This window comes from Phocoena phocoena, chromosome 5 (assembly GCF_963924675.1).
Source record: "Phocoena phocoena chromosome 5, mPhoPho1.1, whole genome shotgun sequence".
In the NCBI taxonomy this organism is placed as follows: Eukaryota; Metazoa; Chordata; class Mammalia; order Artiodactyla; family Phocoenidae; genus Phocoena; species Phocoena phocoena.
Genome location: NC_089223.1, coordinates 50899128 through 50925340, shown reverse-complemented (window position 1 = coordinate 50925340; position 26213 = coordinate 50899128). Strand labels below are relative to the sequence as shown.

The following is a 26213-nucleotide window of genomic DNA, read 5'->3' as shown; positions in this document are numbered from 1 at the left end:
CCTCTTTTATAATTACAAATTAAAATGGGAATGGATTAAATTTCCATCAAAAGGAAATGTAATATAAAGTAGTCATTAAATACATGAAATAAAATCTGTACTGACATATATGGTCATCCATTATTTGTTAAGTAAAAAAGTAAATTTCAGAGCAATAAACATAATAGGTCTTATTTTTTAACATACACAGTTATATTTTGATGTTTGATTTATCATGTATACATGATAAACTAGGGATGTCTGGGAAGCCATTTGGGAAGGAGATGGAGGTGAAGAAGGATTGTAATTTTTCATTGTCTGCACTTTTTTTTGATTACACAAGGTATATCTTCCTGAAATATCCTCTATTCAAATGGTAGACATTGGGTAATATGATGTCTGCCACTAATAACTCACCTAATGAAGTGTTGGGAAATGAAGGAAACCAAATGATTTCACAGACAGCTAAGTCCTCATTGGTCCCTCAGTTGCCAGCCTCCTGGAGTCAAGTTTAAATTCCTACTACAAACTCACAGCTCATGAAAGGGTAAAATTTTTCATCATAGAAACTAGAGAAATCAACTGGACTTTGCATATTGTCTCACCTGTACATTTTGCCTACTGAAGAAAAAGGGAACAGAAATGACCATGTTTCAAATAGAGCATTCTTTTTTTTCAAGTACCACCTTGTCTCAAAAAGAAAAAAAAAGAGTGAAAGAATAACACTATTTTGTTGTTTCAGGTAGTAATTTGAACATGAAGGCCAGGATTCTCCTGTTTTGTCTTCTAGGATCAACTCTGTCATCACCAGTAAGTGCAAAATATATATTTTATGAACCAACCAGCCTGAGCTGCACCTCTCTCTCTACTTGCCCTCTGCTAAAACTGCTCCGTGACCCATTCCTTTAGTTTCCTGTTTTTATTTTCAAAGTTGAAAGATGATAAACTAATGAAGTATTACTGCATATTTCAATGTACTTACATTGTTCAAATACATCCAATCTATCGTGGATTGAGTGGATTAATTTTATAATAAATTAATTTTTATTATTATTTTGATTTATTTTTGAATAATAAATTATTGATTATTTGATTTATTTTGAATAATAAATTGATTTTGATTATTTTTGGCAGAGAAATAGGGTAGAAATTAGGAGAAAAAGGAATGCTTTAGATTATGTCTGCTCAAAGTGGATAATGATTCTACTTCCAAAAAGAAGTTAAGATTTTCTTGCCAACTAATTATTTTCTCATGACCAAAGATGTAAACTAAAACATTCTGATTTTTCTAATTGGAAGCATGAAACATCTAGATTGTATAAACTCTAAAATGTCTACCAAATCATGCAATAGTAAGGGAATATTAGAAAGCAGTCAATATTTTTTACTTAGAACATTTCATCACAAAACCTGTTCATATATAACAGTTTTTTGAACAAAAAAGAGCACTAGTATTCAAACGTGTATTCCAACTGTCCTTCAATACTTTATAGACATAATATGGGTGGTTTGGGTCTCTAAGTTACTTTCCCTTTGTTTGAGATGCTTCAGTGTGGACAATAAGAAAAAATTTTTTAATATTTACTATGAATTAGCAGAACAAAAAGAAACAATTCTCAGTTAGGCCTCAAGCTCACTTAACACTTCCTTACTCATCCATACAATCAGCAAATATTTACTGAAAACTCTCTGTATACCATATATTGTGCTAGTTCCTGAAGATACAATGGTAAGAAAAAAAGGCATGATCCTTCATGGTGTTTACAAGGGCTATAGATACAAAAAAATATTTTTAATGTTAAATTATAAATTATAACCATGATTAGTTCTATGAAGGACCTGAACAGCGTGATCTTGGGGGAAGGGGATGGAACAAAACATGAATAACCAACCTCCTTCTTATTTCATTGCAAATATACATTTGTCGGGCTTCCCTGGTGGTGCAGTGGTTGAGAGTTCCCCTGCCTATGCAGGGGACACAGGTTCGTGCCCCGGTCCAGGAAGATCCCACATGCCACAGAGTGGCTAGGTCCGTGAGCCATGGCCGCTGAGCCTGCACATCCAGAGCCTGTGCTCCGCAATGGGAGAGGCCACAACAGTGAGAGGCCTGCGTACCACAAAAACAAAAACAAAAACAAATATACATTTGTCCTTTAAAGAAGTTGTCTACAAAAATGTGATGTTTAAACAAGGTAAATTAGGAAGTTAAATTCTTTGTAAAACATGGATTTTGCGCTTCACCAAAGAAGTTTGTCAAAAGGTTTTTCTAAATAAGGTGTCTCTAGTGAATTTAAATTACTATAAAATTTGTAAAGACTCAAGACAAATACAACTTTCCTGGAGCACAGCTATCATTCAAAGCAGACTGAGGAGTGCTGTGTAGGTTAATGCAGATTGGGAGCGCAGTTAGAAACAGTGGTGCAGGGAATGTGGGAAGTAACATTAAAATGTCTATTAGGTATAGTATTGGTATTTATTAAATAAAACTCGGGACACATAGACAAGGTTTTTAAAAATGATTTGTACACGAATTTATTGAATTATCATAAAGGTATATAAAATGAATCGAACACTTAAAGCAGCCTAGCAATTGTTTTCAGTAAATCAAAAGTTTGGGAATAGGGTACACATTGGAGATGGGACAGGTTGCATACTCAGAAGAATAGTCAGGCTAGGCCTCAAAAAGAAGCTGAGCTCGAGCAACAACATGAAGCTGGTGAGAAAGTGAGCCAACGATGAGGGAAAAAGCATTCCAGACAGAGGGAACAGGTGAAGATGAGGCTCTGAGGCAAGAAGCAGACTTAAGTGTCCCAGAGACAGCAAGGAGCCTAAATAACAGTAGGAGAGTGAACAAGAGAAAATCAGGTAGGATTGAAGGTCAGAGAGGCACTGGGGGCCCAGGGCCTGAGGGCATTTTAGGCCATTGTATTGTCCCTGGCTGAAAAAGAAGTCAAGCCACGGATTGAACAAAGACGTAAACACACCAGACTGTTGTTTTAAAAGGATCCCTCTGACTGCCATGCTGACAGTGGATTGTAGTGGATGAAAACACATTTGCAGAATTTATACTTACATAATCTTAAGGCTTAAATGGACTGCTAAGGACAGATAGTGCCAATCTTACCTCTTACAACTGAGAGAAAAGACCAAAGTGAAATCAAGAGTCATTGGTAGCTCCAGGATATATCCAAGTGATCCAAGGGTTAATGTAGTGCTGGGGGGCCCACAGCACACTGCCCTTGGGGATGCAGCCAAGAGCAAATGCCAACCAGAGTCAACCTGGCCAGAGAGCTTCCACCTGAATGCAGATGGAATACAAAGAAAAACAAATAGAAGGATTCATTTATTCAAGGACTAAAAGCACTTGCAGGGATCCTAGTTCAGGCTCTGCAACTCAAAATATCACCTTGGCAGGTGACACTGCTTCTCACTTCCCTCTTCTATAAAACAATACAACTAGATCATATGGATTCAAGGAGATTTTTACCCCTAAAATTCAGTTATTCTTAATACACTAGGAAAATACCTTGGCCAGGAAGGGGACAGAATTTCCATTACAGGAAGTGACTTGTCAGGCACGAGGTAAAATTAGGAAGCTTTGTGAAAATGCAGTAGAAATCATGGCAGCTTACCTTCAAGCTTTGGGAAAAAGCAAATGTGTATAGAGCTAAGGTGTGGACTATATATTTCATGTCCTGGAAAAGGAGGAAAGCACTTTCAGAAAAGAAATGGGAACCTAGGAACTACCTCCAGAAATCCACGTGCCCTACCTCACCCTCTGTCCCTCCCCAGAGCACCCCTCCTGATCTGGCACTTTTCTGCTCCACAATTCCATCTCCTGTCATGCACAAAATGTTCCACGGAGTTAAAACTGCTCCAAAACACACAGAGGCTAAAGACAGATGTTTTTGCATTTGGGTCAACTTGTTACCTCCTGGAAATAAATGGATGCAAAACCTCAAACACATCCCTGCTTCTGTAAAAATTTGTTATCACATATGCAGCTCAACCCTGCTTTGGTAGTTCCTCCACCAAAGCTTGTTCCAGGTCAGGCAACACTGCTAAACCAACAGCAGCCAAATCAGGTAAGAGTCCTACAATGGGGAACATTTAGAGATCAGCAAAGGAAACATGTTAAGACTAGTGGATTTAAAATCAAGATTCAGCCAAAGTCTCATGACTGAGCAACAGAGAGAAAAGCTTTATTTGGGGGAAAATAAAAACAAGAAAGTACTTGCTTTCAAAACTTTGAGCAAGAAAAGCAACACATCTTCATTCTTTTTCCTTTTGTCTGAATAATAATTTGGTTTAGCAACCAAATCTAGTAAACTCTGAAAAACAATAGCTACACCTATTGAAACAGCTTGGTCATCTATGCCCTTGAAGTACTGTGACTTAATCATGTATGGGATTTGCCAGAACTAGCAGGGATTAAGAAGTAATCTATAAAAATAATTGCAGATTTCCTCGTGGTTTTCTTAAATTTCATTGTTGCTGATGAGCTGATGTGTTACTGTAAAATCTGTCTTTGAAACATATTTAAGTACATATGAAAACTGCATGGTCTCCTGGCTACCCACCCCCTTCTTCCCACCCTTCCTCTGTTCAAAAGGACCTCTCCTTACCTACGTCTAGACTTTGTGAAATAGTACAATAATACCAGTCTAAAGTTCTCTTTTTGGTCTATGGACATTATACAATACTCATGTCAGTAGCTGACCTCCCTCCTTAAGGAACTAGAAGCTCTGGGGACCTTCTTTGAAAAATAATACAAAGTTAGATATGTAAAATTAGTTACTAAAGTGAATAATTTATAACTAGATAAGAAATAATAGTAAATTACATATTTTTAAGTTGATAAATACCTTAAACTTGACACATTGCTAGAGTGCCTCCTAGGGCCACGGAAGGGGGCAATGTTAGTGAGAGGCCCTGAAGCTTTACCTTCGTGGTAAATCCACCTGTGACTGGAGTATAGGTTACTTGAGGATATCCTCCACTGACAGCACTGTAAAACCAGACAACCTCTTGTCTCACACATCAATTTCAATGCCCTGCAGGTCTTCCCTTCTTTAAGTCTAATTCCATTGACACAGACGCTCACACTGGGGTCAGACCTGCAACTGGTAAGTACTCTTTTTTATCATTTTAATATCCATTGTTAAATAAAAATAATACCTAATGTGGAGGGTATGTGTGTGTGTGTGTATCCATAGATGTACACATGCACACATATTTATTGTAGTGACAGAGGAAAGTCAAAGAGAGTTGAATGCTATTCAATACATCATTAGAAAATTTTCTTAGCAAGAGAATCTCTAAAGGAATTAATCTAATTCTTAGGTCTTTAGTTCTTCTCACCTCCTCTCCGAGCTCCCCTCCCCATTCCTCTGACACATCTTCCTCATGGCCCACACAACATCCACATACACACACAAACACTATGACTACTCTCATTGCCCCAAAAACAAGAGCAAACAAGAAAGGGTAGAAATATCTACATTCTTTTCATAGAATATCTGTATAGTTTAATCTGTTTGGGGGATAAAATAATGTTTCTTTCCTGCTTAAAATGGATTTTTTTCACTGGTCTGATTTAAATATAGTACTAGACCATATTCAGACTAGATACTTTATTCTGAGCCTCACAATTTTCATGGGGATACCTACGAAGGAACTCAGTCCTTCATAAGAAAGTCATCAGAAAAATTCCAGGAACCCTTGCTGTTACAGCCAAAAAGGGAAGGCAAATATAGAATAATTTAAGTAATCCTCAGGAGAATGGGTTAAATGCCAAAGAAAACCTTAATATGAGAAAATTAGTCCTGGACTTGATTGTTGTACTAGTAGACTAAACAAGTCTTTGAACTTCATTTCTATATCTAATTCCAAATGCAGTGTAGTGTACTATATATTTGCATAGCAAATCCTCCCTTTTACATTTATTAAATATGAATTCAGGTCCTGGATGTTTGAACTGAAACAACACAATGAAAATCTTCCTCGTTGCTCTACAGCTAAATCCTGCTGCAGGGATAGCATCTGGTACCCAGACCCTCCCACTGACCCTGGGGGGATTGAAGGTACAGCAGCAGCTGCAACAAGTGAGTTCAAAGACCTACTAAGTTTAAAAATGGGGAGCATTTTCCCTCAGGTGAAAGCCTAAAGGGGAAGAAGGAATATTTTCAAGGTTCTTTAAAGTTCTACCCTGATAATTTGCAGAGGGATGTCCTACTAAATTTAAAGCAGTCTTTGGCAGTTTGGTTCTTGCTGAAATCCCATGAGAAAACAGCATGCTGCCCCATAACCTCTCTAGAATACATTTGTAATAGGTAACAGGAAATGTGAAGAGTTGGGGAAGATCGAGAAGTAAAGAATAAACGGGGGGATTGAGAGGTATCAGGATTCTTCTCCAGCTTGCTCTGTTTCTATTGAAGACCTTCTGGGTGACCAAAATCATTCCAAAGAAAAAATAAGAGATGGATAAAGTTTATTTCCAGCAAATCTAATCTCATCCTTTTTGTGTGCTTTTTTCATGACTCCTCTCGAGTCCCCAAGTGTTCTCTTGTTCCTTCTCTCCTGCCATCATTATGTGCTTTCAGGAAAACCCCCGAAAAAACCCTCACATGAAGATATAAATGACATACTTAGGACATCACCTCTTTCCAAAGTGTTTGCATTTTAACTACAAAGTCCAAATTTTGTCTTCTTGGAACTTCTCTAAATAGTTAAATTACTCTAGAGAAATATATAATGATCCCTTTATGACTAAATTGGTTACTGTTAACTAATTCTCCCTAACACATGACCTCAGCCCCTATCATTCCCACGTAATGGTCTAATTTTTTGTAGAAGCTTTCTTGATTATTACATACATAGTATATGTTAACTATAGAGAATTTAGAAAACACAGATAATGAAAAAGAAAAAATAAAATTTACCCATAAGCCTACCAGCCAGAATTAAACACTGTCAACATTCTAGGTTATGTCCTTCCACTCTTTTTCTATTCATATAAGTACACTTTTTAAAGACAATATGTTCTTACGATATCTGATGCTCTATAATCTAATTTTTTCACTTAATACATTTTGAATAGTCTTTCCTATATTTTGAATATTCACTTATAACATTGTGAATCACTTATAACATTGTTTTTAATGATTGCTAGTATTCCATCATATTGCAAAAATTGGGGTTTTTTTCCAAAATTTTTGCTGCTATAAACAATTCTACAGTGAACATCCTTTGACTAAGTCTTTGACCACTTCAGTGATTATTTCTTTAAGACCAGTTCTTAGGAATAGAATTTGTGGGTCCAAAGATATTCAGAACTGTAAGACTTTTAATACACATTCCCAAATAATGAAGCATGACTATACCCTAACCATCTTCCTACCACTATGGACACATCCAACTTATAGTAGCAAGCTTATATTAATTAGTAATTATAATCAAAGCTGAGTTTAATTGACAAAATTAATTTAAGCTGCTCAATTTAAATTCTATATCATATGCAACTAATACTTTTTTCTGTGCCTTTTGTCCAAAATAACAACACAAGAAACTCTATACTTCTTCATTTATTCATATTTGTAAAAATATGTAACATAACTAATTTTTACATTTCTTTTTTTAATATTGATGTGTATACCTGTCTATCAGTCATTACTTATTCCTTACAGATATATTAGAGCCTTCACTCAAAGTATTTGCTGCTTATTTATATCTTAATAATAAAAGTGATCCTCAGAAAAAGACTAGAGAGAATAGCAAATAAAATGAGAATCTCTTTACTACATGACCCTGGTGTAATCCATCTGCCAATTGCCCAGGTTCAGTTTCAATTGCTGGCCTGCTCTAACCTGGAAGTCATGCTTAGTACATCTTCATATCCACCAAAGAATATATCCACCAGAGTCAAAGGCATAAGTGGGCACTGTAGATGTTACTAAAGATTCAGTAGAGACGGTTAGACATTGCACGCTCCCCAACATGCAAAAATATAAATCAATCCTCGTTCTCTGTGGGGATTCTTCGATGTCTCTAGGCTATGCCACCACCAAGGGTCCCCACACATGCCTTCTCCTGCGCAGCCCCAGTCCCTCCGACCCTGTCTCTCCCTATGTAGAGGACCTTACATCCCTGCCAGAAACCTGGGCAGCTGCCCACAGCGTTCTTTTATCTAAGGCAGGCCAGAGTGGCTAAGAGTGAACTCTAGAACCCCAAAACTTCTGGTCAAATCCCAGCTCTCCACTTACTACCTATGTGGCCAAGTTACCTAACACTCTGTGACTCACTTTCTTCATCATATAGAATAGAGATTAATTAGAATCTACCACTAGAGCTGTTAGGATTAAATGAGTAAATCTACATAAAACATTTAGAACAGTGCCTATATATGGTACTCATTCAATACGTGTTAGCTATTATTATTTCAAACAGTATCTCTGTCAAAAACTAACAATTTTTCTCCTTGTTACATTGGTGCTACATTACTTAGTTCTTACATTTTTTACTTAGACATTTGTGGTTTCCTTTTGTGTCTTTCTGTTCCTTCCAATTTGCCTTTAAAGAAGAAATTTCAATTTTGTTTTCTCCCAAATCCTGTGTCCCTTCCCTTCAATCCACTTTTCCATTGCCACCCTGAAGATGAGTTGCTTTTGTTCAGTAGCCAGGGATCTGACAGAGAGTAAGGCTTTTTCTTAAATGTGTGTACTTTTTACCTTTTGGCATTATAGGTGTTACTGTACAAACTTCTTGAGAAATAATAAAGTTAAGAGTCTTTTTATAAGACTTTCAAATCTTTTAGGTCTGGAATATTAAAAGTCCCATTTTGATAACTTTTGTGACACTCTATGAGATTCTATAGAAATAAAAATAAACCTTAAAACCCTAGTTCTTTCTGACAGACCCCATGGTTAGTTCTTAGAGTGCTAGAGCACACCAACACCTCACCCAGATCTTTCCAACTACAAATCCATAACATGTACGCAGTTCTCAGTGACCAGTGTGGTATTTCTCACTTAGCTCTAAGAACTCTGTTAGGATGAGCGTTGTTGAACAATATCAACCAAAATTTCCTTCCAGTGTTCTATTTTAATATCAAAATATCCAGGCAACCATTATGAGACTTAGTACACATGTTTCAAGAAATCTTGATATTTTAAAATATCCATTACATGTTTTAATGTATCTTCTGAGATGTCATATAAAAGAAACACATGGATTTTATCAACATGATTGCTTGGAATAATTTTAGGTTTGGGGATAGCTTGAAATCAAAGTTATTTTTTGTTCATCCAATTTACTAACTTCTACCTTTTACATGTGCTGCTTTGGACTGGTTTCTAAATCTCTGGGTCTAATCTTCTTTTTACAAACTGGATGAGTTCCAATTCCCATCCTGCTCTGTGAGTCCATATATATGATCATAGATGATACATTAAACAAATATCTATTCAGTAAATATTGTATGCTTTTTTAAAGTCTCAATATTTGTATCACTACCAGAACTTACCTTTTAGTATATTTTTTCCTACGTCTTTCACTCTTTTTTCAGGTGTTACCAGTTATTGTAGCACACCTTGGACCCCAGGTAGGATTATTTTGTAAAATGATTTTTATTTTAAATCATCTTAGTGTGAAATATTTCATCCTATCTCAATTCACCAGATAGTTGCCAAGTTTCCTATTTACTTTGCACTGTATGGGCACTGATAATAACAAGAATAATTATTGAGCACTTACTATGTGCCAGGCACTGTTCTAGTACTTTTTATTTATTATGTACTATCTCATCTAATTTTCAAAACAATCTTTTATAGACAATATTTTTATTTCTAATGTGAAGATGAGTAACTGGCAATACTTACAGTTAGTTATTTATTTACAATCACACAGTTAGTAAATGTCACAGATGAAGCAACCAGTCAATCCTTTAAACCACACTGTTAAGAAAATATTAACTTAATGGGCTGATCTAATAATTAATGATTTGGGGGATTTTTATCTCAAATTTATTTATTAACTATATATCTTTTCCCTAAAAATGACACACTTTCCTCTCTCTCTATTTTCCTTTGTGAAAGGTAATTCTTGAGATCACTGATAAAATTACCAAGACCCAAGATCAAATATGAACATCAGATGGCAGCTTTTACTTCTAAAAGCAGAATCAAATATAAAATTCATATTAAATCTTAATTCCACATATGGGAACACATTCCAAGGAAATAATCTGAAATACAGCTAAGGTTTATTTACAAATAAATTCATCAAAATAATTTTATGGTAGAGAAGAATATTAGGTGCAACTTACATTTAAACAAAAGGAAAATTATTACATAAACTGTACAACATAAAAGCAAATACTTTGTGACCATTCAAAATTATATTTATTAAAATTTGTTGGTAATGTGGTTAAATGATTGCTGCGTAGTTAAAAGAAAAGGTAAGACACATTGTGAACATTACATGACTTCTAGTATGTAAAAAAGAAATGTTTGAAAAACATCTGCAAGAAAAAATATCACATTCTGCATGACGGAATTATTTTTATTGCTTTCTGCATCTTCCAAGTCTCCCCTCATGTGCATCTATTACCTAATTATAGAAAACATGTAACTTCTGTAATGCAGAAGACCTCCCATCACTCAAATAATAAACGTTAGTAGTTCAATGTCATGTGCTAACTTGAGTTTTGTGATACAAATCACAAAGGCAGTTTAAATTATTGTTGAAAATAAATACATATCTCTTTATAATATTTATAACTATTTTAAGTTTTTAAGTTATTATAATATATATAGTATATATATTGCCTCAAATATATTAAACCTTGCCTCAAATATATTAAAAATCTGTCTAATAACTTGTGCTATTTTCTTTTTAGGGTGCTATCCTAAGCTCAGAGGAATTGGTAAAAAGACAAATTAATTACTAGTATTTCAAATTCCTTTCACTGCTACCACAATGCTGTTTTCTATCATCATATAGCCACTTTTGACCACAACCCCTAAATCTGGTGTATACTATCATAAACTGAACACTTTTATAGGTCCTCACATTAGGTTAGCTTTTGTCTAGCTGGGGATTTCATCATCCTTCTCCAGCTACTTGTCCCCATTAGTTTGACTTAGCTTTTGTTTTCCACATATTGATGTCAGATTCAGTTCTATCCAGAAAGCCAATTCATAGTTTTAAACTTTGTATTGATTAAAATGTAGGATTGTAAGTTACTGAAATGCATGCAGATTTAGAATAATATACATATTGATATTTAGTGAGGAAGGATTAATTTTTTGACTTAGATGTTTAATGTTTATAGAAAATTTTATTATTTTTCTAGCATCTTATGGTGATGAATGAACTCTTCTCTATACATATGAATAACTAGAGGGCTGACCCTAAATAAAACTCATAGTACCATTACTAGGCATTTCTATGCATTTCCGTATAAGTCATTTTCATAGAAAAAATATTTGAATTAATATGGTACCTAAACATGACACTGAAGTAAAGAGTTGAGGCAATATCTGGGAAGATAGTTTTTAAACCTCTATTATTAAAAAGGGATTTGCTGTCCATAAATAAAATCAAGTAACAGGGCTAGACTGTCCATAAGTAAAATCAAGTAACAGGGCTGTTTTGCCAACACTGATACATGAATACCCACATCAACCAGTTATTGACCCGATTCTATAAAATAGGCACCTTAGTAGATTTTTTTACATGTGTTGCCTTTAATCCTCACCAGATTACAAAGTAGAGTAGAGATACCAACTTTATATAAAAAGAAACTGAGGCTCAGAAAGCTTAAGCAAATTAGGTCCGAAGGTCAAAAAAATAAAAGTAAATCCAGATTGAAAACCATTTTTCTATCCACTATACTAGTGGATAGAAAAATGGTTTTCTTTTTCTTTTTTTTCTTTTCTTGGTGAAACTCACAGTAACAGCTATATTTTTTATGTAACTAACACACACACATGTTTTATGAACAAATATTTACCCTTAGTATATATAGTGCACTGGTAATTTATAGTCTATTATTTTTGCCTTATTTTTTAATGATGGGCACCACTCACCTTTATTTTATTTATTTATTTATTTATTTAGCTGCATTGGGTCTTCGTTGCTGCACGGGCTTTCTCTACTTATGGCGAGTGGGGGCTACTCTTTGTTGCGATGCGTGGGCTTCTCATTGTGCTGGCTTCTGTTGATGCAGTGCATGAGCTCTAGGCACACGGGCTTCAGTAGTTGTGGCACGTGGGCTCAGTAGTTGTGGCTTGAGGACTCTAGAGCGCAAGCTCAGTAGTTGTGGTGCACGGGCTTAGTTTCTCTGCAGCATGTGGGATCTTCCTGGACCAGAGCTTGAACCTGTGTCCCCTGCATTGGCAGGCAGGTTCTTAACCACTGCACCACCAGGGAAGCCACTTTCTTTATTTCAAATGTATGAAAGTCCCAACTCCCAATTTGAAATTTTCTGTACTCTACTCCTATCTCTCACTCAGCATAAGTCTAATTCTGGTTCCAATACCTCATAAATCTAAGACAGTGTTTTCCAAACATCAGTCCTGGACCATCAAACCAGAACAACTTGGAGAGCTGGTTAAAAATGCGTATTTCTGCCTTCCAGATGGTGCTTATGCAAACTAACAATTGAGATCCACACTCAAAGAAATGGACCTGTGTCTTAATTTTGAATTCTCAATGCTTTTTATTCTGTGAGAATGCTGTCAGAACTGAGAGGTCCAAGAGAACTGGTTCTTGCCTGAACTCTCTCCAAAACCAGCTGATTTCAAATTATTACTTCTTAGGAAGAACTTTTCACAGTAATTTATTCCCAGGGGAAAACAACAACAACAAGTGTAAGTAGCAACAACATTCATTACCAGTGGGCAAATCACTGACTGTCCAAAAGAGAGAAGATCCACTGAGTAACTTCAAGGAATACACCAGTGGCTGAATTGCCAAAAGAAACGTTTCTGACTGAATATTCCAATGCCTTTGAAAAATACATCAAAAGAAACTTGAAGGGGTGAAAAGCATGAGATAAGAATTGATTAATCTACTTGAACTAATTTTTCCATTAATTTTTAGTCTCTTAAATTACTCTAAAAAGAAATATGGGCAAAGGAGAGACGATGCTTTAGGTCAATAACAGAAATGCAGCCCCCTGTAATTGTATGGATTTTCTCCCTTAGTTCTACCTCCAGATACACCTGATATGAACAAATGATGCATTATTCCTCTTCCTGTGACTGGCTTGATTCTCGCTTTCCCTTTCTGAGGAAAATGGAGCACAGCAAGGAATCCCAGTAATGAAAACAGCATCAGGCTTGGCTGGGGAGAGGGAGGCATTTCCTCTGAGGAACGCTCGATCTTTACTGTTTTTTCTGACTCTACCTCTCCATCTGTAAATCCTACCCAAACTTGCTGCCCTCAAGGAAGAAAAAGCTGGTTGACCACCTTTTAAATGTGTTCCTTTGACTTTGTTTTCTATTTCCTTCTCTCATTCCAGCCAGTGACCCCCCAAATCTTAACAGGATTTATCTTCCATCCCTTGTTTCCCGGAGCCATCCTGCCCACCAGTCAGGCTACTCCAGAGGTCCAGAATGGAATCCTTTCTGCAGGACAAGCAGGAGCAAATCCTGCCATCCGGGGAACCTCAGAGGGCCCCTTCCCAACTACCAGTGGCACAGATGATGACTTTTCAGAGACCACCCCTGTAGGCATCCAAAGGGGCATACACACCACTGAGGAAACCACCACAGGGTCACCAAAAGGTAAGTTCTCCAAGCCAGGAAAGTGCCCCAGGGCCGTGAAAGTCATCTGCAGAGTGAGAGAGTTCTTTGTCTTGTCTTGACAAATACAGATCCCAGTAATAACAGGGAGCCCCCTTACTCACTCACATTTGATTCCAGCAATGTGAGGGAGTATTTTTACTGGGCTACCAACCCTATTGGATCTATCCAGAAAGAAGATATTTAATTGCTGGCATAATTTACTTTCCATGTTATGTCGGAGATGGAAATATTTGGAAACAGACAGTGTTCTCCATTTCCCATCCCCCCCCCCGCACCCTTCAAACACACACAGGACACAGTTAATCAATCAAGATACTCTTTTCCACTCACTAAGCATGGATGAGCCTCAGAACCTTCCTAACATAAGGAAGGTCTGAGGCTTCAGAAGGTTGCAAGCTGCCACTAGCAATAGACTAGAGCTAATGCAGTGCATGAACCCATGTGCCACTCCCCTCACATGGGACTTAAGAAATGTTGCAAAAGTCAGCTCTTCTAGTACCAACAGACAGAGATAATCATTTAACCTGTGAGGATGTCCAGACCCACATGTTCCAAATAACCAAATGGACAAAAGAATGATTTGCTATTGATACTCTTGCTCCAAAGAAAGAAATTTTGATCTCAAGTAAAAAATGTTTGAATTCAATGTGCCTTTACCTACATTTAAAAAGTGTCTTTTTTTCTTCCAGGAATTTAGTAAGCTGTCTCAAATTTTTTCAACTAAGCCACCTCAAATGTGGTGATACATAAGAATCTTTTTCATTGATCATATTATGGAATAGACTGAGACATACTGGAGAGTATCAGAAGAAATTAATTCTTAGTTTACCTAAAAATTTTTTCTTGAAATTTCAGAAGATATACACTTCCTGGAGAATACTTACTTCTGAAAAAGAATACTAATTAAATGGATAAATTTATCTTTAAAATATAACATTATGCCACGTTAGACCCAGAAGATATGTATATTAAAATGTATTTTGAAACTGACTCTTTTTCTTCTTTGTGGGTGAAAGAAAGTTGGACAATTTCAGAAACTCCATTACTTCAGGATACTTAGATGGTACTCTTGGTCTAGACTTTCTTTGGAAGCAGACAATGCTGCAGTCATGGGAGTGGACATCCAGCTGTGTAAGAAGAGTTCTAATTTCCTCACAACTACCTTATGACCCACTCTATCCCATAAGAGCCACAAGTTTAATTTTTAATATTAAAATTAAAAGCAAATTATATATGTATCTAAAATATGCAGTGGAAGTCAAGAATTATAATTCATATTGTCTGTCCTCAAGTTGCTTATACACAGAGCTAGTGATTATGGCATTTAATCATCAATTTGGTATGCCTGAGTAAGAAATGAAATTGATAAAATACCTGCTAAAGAGCTCGAGGAATCACATTCCCTGACTTCAGACTATACTACAAAGCTACAGTAATCAAAACAGCATGGTAGGGCTTCCCTGGTGGCGCAGTGGTTGAGAGTCTGCCTGCCGATGCAGGGGACACGGGTTCGTGGCCCAGTCCGGGAAGATCCCACATGCCGCGGAGCGGTTGGGCCCGTGAGCCATGGCTGCTGAGCCTGCGCGTCCGGAGCCTGTGCTCCGCAACAGTGAGAGGCCCGCATACCGCAAAAAAAAAAAAAAAAAAAAAAAAAAAAAAAAAAAAAAAACAGCATGGTACTGGCACAAAAACAGACATACAGATCAATGGAACAGGATAGAAAGCCCAGAAATCAACCCATGAACCTATGGTCAATTAATCTATGACAAAAGAGACAAGAATATACAATGGAGAAAGACAAGTCCTTCAATAAGTGGTGCTGGAAAAACTGGACAGCTACATGTAAAAGAATGAAATTAGAACATTCTCTAACACTATATACAAAAATAAACACAAAATGGTTGGATTAAAGACCTAAATGTAAGATTGGATACTACAAAACTCTTAGAGGAAAACATAGGCAGAACACTCTTTGACATAAATTGCAGCAATATCTTTTTGGACCCACCTCCTAGAATAATGAAAATAAAAACAAAAATAAACAAATGAGACCTAATTAAACTTTAAAACTTTTGTACAAAGGAAACCATAAACAAAACAAAAAGAAAATCCACAGAATGAGAGAAAATATTCGCAAATGAAGTGACCCACAAGGAGTTAATCTCCAAAATATTCAAACAGCTCACACAGCTCTATATCAAAAAAACAAACAACCCAATCAAAAAAATGGGCAAAATATCTAAATATACATTTGTCCAAAGAAGATATGCAGGTGGCCAAAAAGCACAATAAAAGATGCTCAACATTGCTAATTATTAGAGAAATGCAAATCAAAACTATAATGAGGTGTCACCTCACACAGGTCAGAATGGCCATCATCAAAAAGTCTACAAACAATAAACGCTGGAGAGGGTGTGAAGAAAAGGGAGTCCTCCTACACTGTTGGTGGGAGGTGAATTGGTATAACCACTATAGAGAACAGTATGGATGTTCCTTAAAAATCCAAAAATAGAACGATCATATGATACAGCAATCCCAGTCCTGGGCATATATCCAGAGAAAACTATAATCTGAAAGGTACATGTACCCCAACATTCATTGCAGCAATATTTACAATAGCCAAGACATGGAAACAACCCAAATGTACATCGACAGATGAATGGAAAAAGAAGATGTGGGGCTTCCCTGGTGGCGCAGTGGTTGAGAGTCCGCCTGCCGATGCAGGGGACACGGGTTCGTGCCCCGGTACGGGAAGATCCCATGTGCCGCGGAGTGGCTGGGCCCGTGAGCCATGGCCGCTGAGCCTGCGCGTCCGGAGCCTGTGCTCCGCAACGGGCGAGGCCACAGCGGTGAGAGGCCTGTGTACCGCAAAAAAAAAAAAAAAAAAAAAAAAAAAAAAAAAAAAAAAAGAAGATGTGGTATATATATACAATGGAATACTACTCAGCCATAAAAAAAAGAAATAATGCTATTTGCAGCAACATGGATGGACCTGGAGATTATCATATGAAGTGAAGTAAGTTAGAGAAAGACAAATATCGTATGATATCACCTATATGTGGAATCTTTAAAAATGATACAAATGAACTTATTTATAAAACAGAAATAGACTCACAGACGTAGAATACAAACTTATGGTTAACAAAGGGGGTAATGGGGGGTAGATAAATTAAGAGTGTGGAATTAATATATACACACTACTGTATATAAAATAAACAACAAGGACCTACAATATAGCACAGGGAACTATACTCAATATCTTGTAATAACCTATAATGGAAAAGAATCTGAAAAAGAATGTATATATACACACATATATATATAACTGAATCACTTTTATACACATGAAACTAACACAACATTGTAAATTAATTATACTTCAATTTAAAAAAATAAATAAAATAAAAAATTTAAAAGTATCCACTAAAGTTGAGACTCTTGCTCTGCACGCCTAAAAGGTAGAATTTAATCTGATTTAAATTTATAACCCAGACCACTGCACTTCATTCTGAGTGGGAGGGAGTTGGAGGGATTACTATAAACTACAGTAGAGGTCCCACATAGGAAAGATATGAATAGGTTTAATAACATTCCTTATTATATTTGAGTCAGCCCCATCAGTATGGAAAAAACCTAAGTATATACCCACAAAATACGTTCCATGTTACATTTTTCAGGTGGTTAAAATTTTACTAGTGGTTAAAGATTTATTAGCCACAGTGTTTCAAATTTGCAGAGCTGAATAACATATTATGAATTGTTAAGACTTTTATAGCCAAATAAGAGTAAATTAGGATTTAATTTTCAAAAAATACTTTGCCATTAATGTCATGTGATACTAATTAAAAGTGTTAATCAAAAGATTTCCTAGGTAACCCTCTATCAAAAATCATTCTCTCTGAGCCTCATTTTTCTTATCTGTAAAATGGGGGCAAAAACCTGTTATAAATACCCCACAAGTTTAACAAGATGATCAAAACAGGTAATACATGAAAGTGCTCTGTAAACTCCAAACCACTGTAGAAATTCATTTTGTTTACTTTCAATATCCTTCAAACCAATTAAAATTACCTGTCCTTCCAGCCCCACATCTTCTCCCTGGTCTTCCTCAATATATTTTAATTATTAGTGTAGGTATATAATTGCCAGCTAAGCCATCGAGATCAGGTGTCTTCCTGGGTATGCTACACTTGGGGGAATCTGAAAACTTCCCAAGGCTAAAGGCACACAGATGGATTTAAGGGCTCAGTTTCCACATTTACATCCGACATATGGACTTTCCTAAGATAGATCTGTCTGAGAACATGTACTACATTTCTTCCTCTCCTTTCATAGTCACTCTTTTCTCACGTTACAGAAAAAAGACCTATGTCTCATCTGTCACTGATCTCACTGTGGAAAAGTGTTATGTCATAGAAAACCTCCAGGACACAAAACAAACAAAGAATTTCAAATACTGGTGCTGGTGTTGAGAATGACAATGGCCTTTTAATGGCCTTTTACAACTCAGGTAGTTTCTTATTCTTAGTTTTCAATGAAATTAAATGAGGACCTACTGGAATAGGAATTTGATCATTGAAAACATTTTTTGTTTTAATGAGGTATGTGGGCCTCGTACTGTTGTGGCCTCTCTTGTTGCGGAACACAGGCTCCGGACGCACAGGCTCAGCAGCCATGGCTCATGGGCCCAGCCGCTCCACGACATGTGGGATCTTCTCAGACCGGGGCAAGAACCCATATCCCCCGCATCAGCAGGCTGACTCCCAACAATTGCACCACCAGGGAAGCCCTGAAAACATTTTTGATGGTAGAAATTAAAACTACAAAACATTAAATGTTTTCATTAATTCATTTTAAAATATCAATAACACATAAACTACATGTCAATACAAATAGCATCCTTTTTAAATTAAAAATAACTTTTTTAATTTGACGAGAATGCTCAATTTAATTAACAAAATTTAGTGAGAAGAATGGTTTTATCTTTGAACTCTCATGTCTGACTTAATAGAAGATGTTAGGATTCTCTTATCTGCTTCTGCATTCAATCTTCATCTGTCACAATATCACATATGTAGCTGCTGGAAAATTCTACTGTATATTCTTCATAGAATGAGAATGACAAAGGAAAATGAAATCTTTATATTATTATGAAAATAGTTTTATCTCACTGACCTATCAAAAGAATCTCAGGTCCATTTACATGGAATTTTAGAAAATGCGAAGTTATAGTGACAGAAAACAGATCAGTGGCCACCTGGGGCAAGGGTCGGTGGAAGGATCGATACAATGGTTGCTCGGGTAAAGTTTTTATGGTGATGGAAACATCTGTATCTTGAGTGTGGTCATGTTTCCAGGAGTATATGCAGTCACTAAAATTTTATCAAACTTTGCAAAAAATAAAAAGATCTCAGGGACCCCCAAGAATCCTCACCAAATTTTGAGAATAACTTTGAATGATGTTGCATTCACATTTTTTAATCCTCTCCCTAGTTATATATTGAAAATGGCATAGTGATCTACCACATGTGTGTGACTTTACACACAGACATTCTCGTTGCTTATTGTACTGCTAGTCTGTGCCCTACACACACAGTAACTCTGATAAAATCAAATTTATTCAATTCCCACCAAAAAAGAAAAAAGCTATAGCAAATATATAATAGTATGTGCTGCAATATCAAATATATTCCTGGCAGAAAACATCTTCCCTTTAAAGGAGGCATCAGTGAAAACTGAAAATTCTGCTTCCAATTTTACAGTCTGGTAGAATTTTACACAGACTAGTTTCTGACTTCAAACATTACAGACCTTTTTTCTCTTTCATTACTCATACTTCTGCTGCCAAGCACCACAAGACAAGTTCATGTGGCAAGGCCAACTTTCGCCTTTCACTTTGGTGTCCCAACACTGAAACTTTGAGACAGTAGGGGGTAGGAGTATTCCTGAAGCCATTTCTAAAGTGGCAACTTATTCACAAGCCACATACATATAGCCCACTAAAACCAAATTCAATATCTCCCCAATTCAACCTTTCTGAGGCAGATCTTGAAAATGCCTGTGATAACCCCAATGCCATTGACACAAAGTATGATGAAAGAAAAGTCAACATGGAGAGAAACAGATGTCTTCACTGGTTGTGATTAAAATATCTTACATTTTCAAGAGTTACAAATATAAAACCCCACAAACACACACTCTCAGGGCTCGGGAAGGAGCCTGTGTGAGTGAAAGTCGCTGCAGCTTAAACTTAAACTTTATTGGCTTTATAATTAATCTGTCTCTGCCTCACCACTTTTACTCAGTTGTATTTGCCCTTTCTTCCTCTGTATTTTGTGTTATTTTTGCAATAATCCTATTTATGTCCTTATTGTAAAGCAAAAATTTCATAATAACACCTCCCATGTTCTAGGTGACAAGTTCTGCTTGGAGTACAAAGCAAAGGGAAATAATATATACTGACAGCATTCTATGAAAGAAGTGCAAAATATTTTTGGAAAATAGAACTCTAACTTACTCTTGGTAAGGTAATGGATACCAAACTCTAGAGAGAAATGCCGTCCAATAGAAATACAACATGAATCACATATGTAATTTAAAATGTTCTAGTAGCCACATGAAAAGGTAAAAAGAAGTAGGTGAAGTTAATTTTAATAATATATTTTATTTAACCATATATATATATAATATTATACCCTGGACATACATATAATACAAACAATTTATGATCTTGGGGCTTCCCTGGTGGTGCAGAGGTCAAGAATTCACCTGCCAATGCAAGGGACATGGGTTCGAGCCCTGGTCCGGGAAGATCCCACATGCCGTGGAGCAACTAAGCCCATGTGCCACAACTATTGAGCCCGCATGCTACAACTACTGAAGCCTGCGTGCCTAGAGCCTGTGCTCTGCAACAAGGGAAGCAACAGCAAAGAGAAGCCCACGCACTGCAACGAAGAGTAGCCCCCACTCGCCACAACTAGAGAAAGCCCACGTACAGCAACAAAGACACAGTGCAGCCAAAAATAAATTAATTAATTATTATTTTTTTCTTTTTTGGTTACTAAATCTTTGGAACTAGATGTGTGTTTCAATTTGCATCTCAATTTAAACTACTAGCCACATTTCAAGTGCTTAATAGCCACATTTGGCTAGTGGTTACCATACTGGATAGTGCATGCCTAAATATAATGGAAGAGCCACAGGGTTAAAAGTAACACCCCTATTTTAACAACAGGAAAATCTAAAGCTTGGTATAAGTAACATCTCCAAGGTCACTCAGGAGCTAGCATTTGGTGGAGATGGAGTTTGAACATGGGTTTGCATAACAAGTTATAAAGTTGAAAGAAACTTTTCTAAATTACCAAAAATAAAAATCAAATTTAATCAATAGTGTTAGAGAAAAGACCAGATCATAAAATAATATAAATCATTGTAAGATGAAGAGAAAGAAGAGAATCTAGACATTGACCTTTCACAAAAATTAACTCAAAATGGCTCATAGACCTAAATGTAATATGCAAAAATAAAGATCCCTAGAATACACAGAAAGAATATCTACATGACCTTAGATTTGGAGATGACTCTTTAGATACAATACCAAAAGTACTCTCCATGAAAGAAAAAATGGTAAGTTAAAGTTAAATTTTTCTGCTCTGCCAAAGATAGGGGTAAGAGAATTTTTAAAAAGCCATAGACTGGGAGAAAATCTTAGCAAAACATATATCTGATAAAGGACTGGTATCCAAAATATACAAAGAACTCATAAAATTCAACAATAAGAAAACAAGCAACCCAATTTTTTGAATGGGCAAGAAATCTGAACAGACACCAAAAAAAAAAAAAACCCATACAGATGGCAATTATTTGGAATATGGGAAAACAATGCTCAACATCATATGTCAGCATGATATTGTAAATTCATAAACAATGAGATACAACTGAATATCTATTAGAAAGGTTAAAATTCACACACTGGTAAAACCAAATGCAGGTAAGGATGTGGAGCAACGGGAACTCTCATCCATTGCTGGTAGAAATGCAAAATGGTACAGCTACTTTGGAAGACAGTTTGGCAGTTTCTTACAAAACTTAAAATACTCTTAGCCACATAATCCAGGATTGCACTCCTTAGTATTTACCCAAATGAGTTGAAAACTTACGTTCACACAAGAATCTGCATAAAAATGTTTATAGCAACTTTAGTCATAATTGCCAAACTTGGAAGCAAACAAGATGTCTTTCAATAGCTCAATGGATAAACAAACTGTGGTACAACATACAGTGGAATATTATTCTGCTAGCAAGCCACAGAAAGTCATAAAGTAATCTTAAATGCATATTACTAAGCAAAAGAAGCCAATCTGCTAGATACACACTGTATGATTCCAGCTGGATGGCATTTTGGAAAAGGCAAAACTGGAGACAGTAAAATGATCAGTGGCTGCCAGAGTTTTGGGAGAAGGGAAGGATGGACAGGTGAAGCACAGAGGATTTTTAGGGCAATGAAACTATTGTGTATGATACTGAGATGGTAGGTACACATCATTACACATTTGTAAAACCCACATAATATACAACATAAAGAGTGAACCCTAATGTAAACTATGGGATTTAGTTAATAAAAATGTGTCATTATTGGATCATCAATAGTGACAAACGTACCACACTAATGCAAGCTGTTAACAATAAGATTAACTATGCAGGAGATGAAAAGGGGATAAAAGGGAACTCTCTGTACTTTCTGCTCAATTTTTCTGTAAACCTAAAACTGATTTTTTTTTTTTTTTTTTTTGCGGTACACGGGCCTCTCACTGTTGTGGTCTCTCCTCTTGCAGAGCACAGGCTCCAGACGCGCAAGCTCATCGGCCATGGCTCACAGGCCCAGCCGCTCCGCGACATGTGGGATCTTCCCGGACCGGGGCATGAACCCGTGTCCCCTGCATTGGCAGGCAGACTCTCAACCACTGCGCCACCAGGGAAGCCCTAAAACTGATTTTTTAAAGTATTAATTTTTTAAAATATATCCAAAAAATTACTGGTTAGTATTTTAAAATATTAGCCCACAATGTTTGCAAATTGATATGGTTTGCTAGAAATGATGACTAAGAGATAGAAAATATCACCCCCTAGTGGCCCTGAGAAAGAAAACTACAAGTAATGAACCAGCTAGAGTCAAAGAAAAAGCAGCAAGTGTCCCTTTTGTGGGACAAGATACTTCTAAAAACAAATTACGTCTCAAATATTATAACTATACATAAATCCAAGTAAGAACTCAAGTATTCAGGAGGAAGGGTGATTAAGGACAACATTTAAGGAAAATCAGAGAGTGTATGAGCAAAGTATCAATATATAAGTGACTGATGCCTTATAATACGATGGGAGTGATGTGGAAAGAAGGAAACCAAACTCTATAACTCCTTCAACTGTCTAAGTATTCCTTGGGTAAGAAGGCCTCGGCAGGCCAGGAAACGAAGTCACACTAAAGGGCCATAAAAATGCAGGTCCATCCTCCAGTAAAATATTGGCAGACCTGACCAGCAGATGTAAGATATAAGATCTAAGATGTAAGAAGCCGCATTCAAGAAACTCAAGGGGACTAAGCAAACACAAGTTAAACTTTTAATGATTAATATAGTTAAAACTTTAAATTTGTTAAACTAAAACAGGTTACCATATACCCAATACAAAATGGGTCATGACAGATCTTAGACCAACACGTAGGACAAATAATTGCAACAATTATTCACTTCAGAATAAAATTTAAAAGAACAGCTAATTTGAATTAAACTTCCTTTAAACTGCAAGAAGACATTACATATAAGAACATCTCAACAAGTATTGTACTTATGTCCCTTACAGAATCTATCAAATATTTTTAGGACCCAAAGATCCTGCCATTTTATTTGTGTCCCTATGTAACTGAGAATACAATTGAGAAGTCATAGACTAGAAATCATAGAAGGAAGATAGCACATATGAGAGCACTTTCTATGCAGATAAACACACTGCCCTCCCACTACCATTCTAGGTGAATTCCACTGGTGTTGTGGACAGATTGATGCTACAGATAGCATCCTCAATATTTTGAATTCAACCTCCTGGATGTCAATATATATTGCTAAGGATGTTTACTTTCACCCTACATGCTAACCTTTGGACCTATGAATTCATGAGCTCTTTATCCAAATGTATCTAACATGCTGTTAAACCCCTCCATTGGTTCTCTTAATTTTGTTTATTGACATTTTCAGTTCCAGAATTTATATTGGCTCTTTTTGAAATCTGCTACACCATATTATATAGTTTCCTGTTGCCTGTCAAAGATATCAAGGCTTGCTTTTATCTCTTTGAATGTAGTCTTAGTTTTATCAAAGCAAGATATAATTCTAATTATCTCGATTCCCCATCCGTTGCTTTCTATTTTCTGTTTTTCCTCTCATTCTTCCCATAGGATCTTGCCTCCTATTGAATCAGGTTATCTTTGATAATATGTCGAACTTTGTTGCTAAAAATTTTTGTAGAAACAATTAGTGCCAGAGGGTATTTTTGTTTGTTTCTGCCAGGAGCCCAGGGAAATAACAACCTGGATCATCCTAATCCAGTTTTAGAGTTTGAGATTTTTCTGGGCCCTCCAAATAACAGAAAGGCAGGCAGCAGTCCCTCTAGGGCAGCTGACTTACTTCTGTTTCACCCCTACTGGTCCCTAATCAATGGCAGGTCCAGGGCTCCCACCTTTGGTAGGCCCTGGACTCTGACTGCTGTCCCTTCAGGCTGGCCAGACTATTAAACAAACTCTTCTAGATTGGCAACTAGAATCAGCGCAAAAATGGCCCTAAATGCTGGACTGTCCTCTCTAGATTTCCATCCCCTCCTGGATCTTAGCCTAGTAATTCTACACTATCTGATTAACTCTTTGATGGTTTTAAAATTTTTGTGTGTCATTCAGTTTTTACTTGTCTTGAGCAGGAAGAATCAGTCCAAATGACTTTATCGTTACTGAAAACCAGGATTCCATTCCTGATCTTTACTCCTAACCCATTCCACAGTATCTCTGGCAGGGGGAAGATCTATGAACAATCAAAAGGTGTATGATGCTCAACGAAGTGGCCAGTCCCGACACCTGATGTGGATACTCACCCCCGAAACTAAGAGTGTGGATACTCACCCATGAAACTAGGAGTGTGGATACTCACCCCTGTTCTCAACTGAGGCTTGGGTGCTGATTCTGTTAATTTAGGAACAACCCCACATGGTGCCTCATGTCACCATATATCAAATAAGAAGTGATTATTCATTAAAAATACAATACTTCTGGAATTCTCAAAAGTTAAATGTTAATGGTCCCCTTTTGTCATGAATAAAGAAAAACTGAACAAGACTCTGATATGGAAGGTGTGTGAGTATATTTGTATATGTGTATGCTAGCCTCCAAAATATTACACAAGTTATTCTGCTTACTTTGAATATGTATACATGTTTCCATTTAAAAAGTAAAACACATTATTATACCAAGACTATAAAAATATCCACTATTTTTGGAGCTGCTGCAGTTTATCAAACAATGAGACTTTCAGCCAGTCACCAGCTGATTATTATGACTTTGCTGCATTTTTTTTGCAGTATGTGGGCCTCCCACTGTTGTGGCCTCTCCCATTGCGGAGCACAGGCTCCGGACGCGCAGGCTCAACGGCCATGGCTCATGGGCCTAGCTGCTCTGCGGCATGTGGGATCTTCCCAGACCAGGGCACAAACCCATGTCCCCTGCATCGGCAGGTGGACTCTCAACCACTGCGCCACCAGGGAAGCCCACGACTTTGTTTTTTAAAGTAGAAGCAGATAGAAAAAAATTTTAATGCAGAAAATTATAAGAAAGAAAATTAGTAACTCAAATCCCACCATTCATATGTTACTAACCTTCACCCTTTGATAAATACTTTCTAGTCACGTTTTTCTGTGCATATTTTATGTATTTTTTTCAGAGTTGAGCTTATTCTGCAGTAATATATACTGTTATGTAACATGCTTTTTCCACTTAACTCTATACCATAAGTATTTTCTCCTGTCATTATTTTGCTTAAACAATTTTAATGTCTAAATTGTGTTCTGCTTTATCAATTAACCATAATTTATACAATCAAATTCCCTAAATTTTTAAAGGGATTTTTGTACAGTAAGAAATCTTTAATGATCTCTGTTGATCTGTGCGAGAAGTGACGTTGGAACTTCCTATCACTGGAAGCCTCTTTTCCTTCTTTTCCCTACCTGAAAATTTATATCAGTGAGATGATTTAGTATGTTATCCTTCATCCCTCCCCATCACTGTGACATGCCTACCGAGGGTAACAGGGGAGGGCGAGGCATTTGGTAGAGAAGAAAGGTAAGTAAAGGAAGGGAAGAGAGTGGTTTTAGGGATTATACCAAATGCAA

General features: G+C 36.6%; 1 protein-coding gene across 1 annotated transcript; it reads left to right on the top strand.

Annotated features, from left to right (window-relative positions):
- The first annotated feature begins 735 nt into the window (after positions 1 to 735).
- On the top strand, positions 736 to 24957 carry AMTN (amelotin). The gene is made up of 8 exons (XM_065877224.1): positions 736 to 795; positions 3984 to 4064; positions 5040 to 5105; positions 5997 to 6083; positions 9542 to 9577; positions 10874 to 10900; positions 13502 to 13766; positions 24833 to 24957. Exons 1-8 carry the CDS (start codon positions 736 to 738, stop codon positions 24955 to 24957), a joined length of 747 nt encoding a protein of 248 aa, XP_065733296.1.
- Positions 24958 to 26213: the final 1256 nt, after the last annotated feature.

What these genes read in the sequence shown, in the direction of transcription:
- AMTN (XM_065877224.1), top strand. Translation starts at nt 736, where the DNA reads ATGAAGGCCAGGATTCTCCTGTTTTGTCTTCTAGGATCAACTCTGTCA. An exon ending in ACCAACAGCAGCCAAATCAG is followed by an intron (nt 4,065 to 5,039) that starts GTAAGAGTCCTA and finishes AATGCCCTGCAG; the next exon opens with GTCTTCCCTTCTTTAAGTCT. An exon ending in TGGGGTCAGACCTGCAACTG is followed by an intron (nt 5,106 to 5,996) that starts GTAAGTACTCTT and finishes GTTGCTCTACAG; the next exon opens with CTAAATCCTGCTGCAGGGAT.